At 43.2% G+C, this 1723-nt stretch overlaps 1 protein-coding gene across 1 annotated transcript; it reads left to right on the top strand.

Annotated features, from left to right (window-relative positions):
* The first annotated feature begins 291 nt into the window (after positions 1 to 291).
* Positions 292 to 963, top strand: LOC148785155 (uncharacterized). The gene is made up of 2 exons (XM_088885886.1): positions 292 to 495; positions 586 to 963. Exons 1-2 carry the CDS (start codon positions 292 to 294, stop codon positions 961 to 963), a joined length of 582 nt encoding a protein of 193 aa, XP_088742012.1.
* Positions 964 to 1723: the final 760 nt, after the last annotated feature.

Genomic DNA, 1723 nt, shown 5'->3' with positions numbered 1-1723 from the left:
GGCCTCCAAGATGTTGGATTTGAAGGGGCACAGTTCACTTGGTCGAGAAATAGACTTTGGCAAAGACTTGACAGATTCCTTTACTCTCATACATGGCTCTACTCATTCCCCATCACCCGCATCCAACACCTCACCAGAAATGTCTCTGACCACTACCCTCTATTACTCTCGGCATCTGATGATACTAAGAAAGGCCCAACACCGTTCTGATTTCAAAACATATGCACCAAACACCACGATTTCAAAAACTGCGTTACTACCTCGTGGCAATACCCTATTCATGGCCAAGGGATGTTCAAATTCCAACAGAAACTCTACCGCCTCAAAGCCGCTCTGAAAACCTGGAATTTTGAAGTCTTTGGAAACGTCTTCCAGAACATCTGTACAGCTGAACAGAAGGCCAAGGAAGCTAAAAAACCTTTCGATGATGACCCTACAGATGAGAACCTCATTGACATGAATAAAGCTACAACAGAGCTCACTTTTGCTTTATCTGTGCAGGAATGCTACTGGAAATAAAAAGCGGCATGCAATTGGCTTACTGAAGGGGAAAAGAACACCAAATACTTTCACACCCTGGTTAAGAAAAAGAGGAAGCAATCTCACATCCACGCCATCCAGCATAATGGGACCACTCTCATAAAACCGGTAGAGATTAAGGAATCAGTTGTGGATTACTTCAAACGAGTGTTCACCGAAGAAGAGGAGGTATCCTACGACCCTCTCCTCTGGGTCCCCCAACTCCTTTCAGAGGAAGATATTCAGCATCTTGGTTGTGTCCCTACATTGGAGAAGATCAAAACAGTGGTTTTTGGCATGTGTCCAGATAGCACGACAAGTCCAGATGGATTCACCTCCCACTTTTATCAGAGTTGCTGGGACATCATTGCAGAAGACTTAATGGGAGCAGTTTTGGACTTCTTCAGCGGACCCCTCCCCCTAGGAACTTCACAACGGCTATGATTGTCTTCATTCCCAAAATTGAGAACCCTAAACCCTAAAATACCCTGAAACCCCCCGCATCAAAAGAATTTTCAACAAGTTCCTTTGGGGCAATACTAGTGAGCAGAGAAAACTAACTTGGTCTTCGTGGGAAGTTGTCTGCTATCCGAAGGAGGAAGGGGGTTTTCGGGTTAGAAGAATCCAAGATGTGGTCCAAGCTTTTCAATTCAAGCTATGGTGGAGATTTAGGAATCAAAGCTCACTTTCGTCTCATTTCTTTCTGGAAAATTATTGTAAAGGGAGTCATCTAGTCTCAGCGAAACTCTCTTACATTGATTCACCAAATTGGAAAAGAATGTGCTGACACAGAAAAGAAGCGAAAATCAGATCTTTTGGTGTCTCAAAAGAGGAAAAATCTCATTCTGGCTCGATAATTGGATTGGCGAGAAACCCCACTATGAGATAATGCCTGACTTAGAGTGGAACATAATTCCTGTCAATAGCTACTGGGAAAACAATTCTTGGAGTCTCGCAAAACTAAGAGAATTGCTTACAACAGACCTGGTACATCAAATTTGTCAAATTCAGTTTGATGTTGACACTATTGATACACCTCTTTGGAAACTGAGTGGAGATGGGAATTAAAGTATGAAAGCCACGTGGAACTCACTGAGACAAACCAGAACAATGCCGCAGCTAGCCAAGGATATTTGGAGTCCGTTTGTTACCCCAACAATGTCTATCTTCATGTGGAGACTTATCAACAACAAACTCCCAGTTG

Source organism: Sesamum indicum, linkage group LG10 (assembly GCF_026168435.1).
Source record: "Sesamum indicum cultivar Baizhima isolate 11 linkage group LG10, ASM2616843v1, whole genome shotgun sequence".
Lineage (NCBI taxonomy): Eukaryota > Viridiplantae > Streptophyta > Magnoliopsida > Lamiales > Pedaliaceae > Sesamum > Sesamum indicum.
This window is presented reverse-complemented; position numbering and strand designations above follow the sequence as displayed.

What these genes read in the sequence shown, in the direction of transcription:
- LOC148785155 (XM_088885886.1), top strand. Translation starts at nt 292, where the DNA reads ATGTTCAAATTCCAACAGAAACTCTACCGCCTCAAAGCCGCTCTGAAA. An exon ending in AGCTCACTTTTGCTTTATCT is followed by an intron (nt 496 to 585) that starts GTGCAGGAATGC and finishes ACCCTGGTTAAG; the next exon opens with AAAAAGAGGAAGCAATCTCA.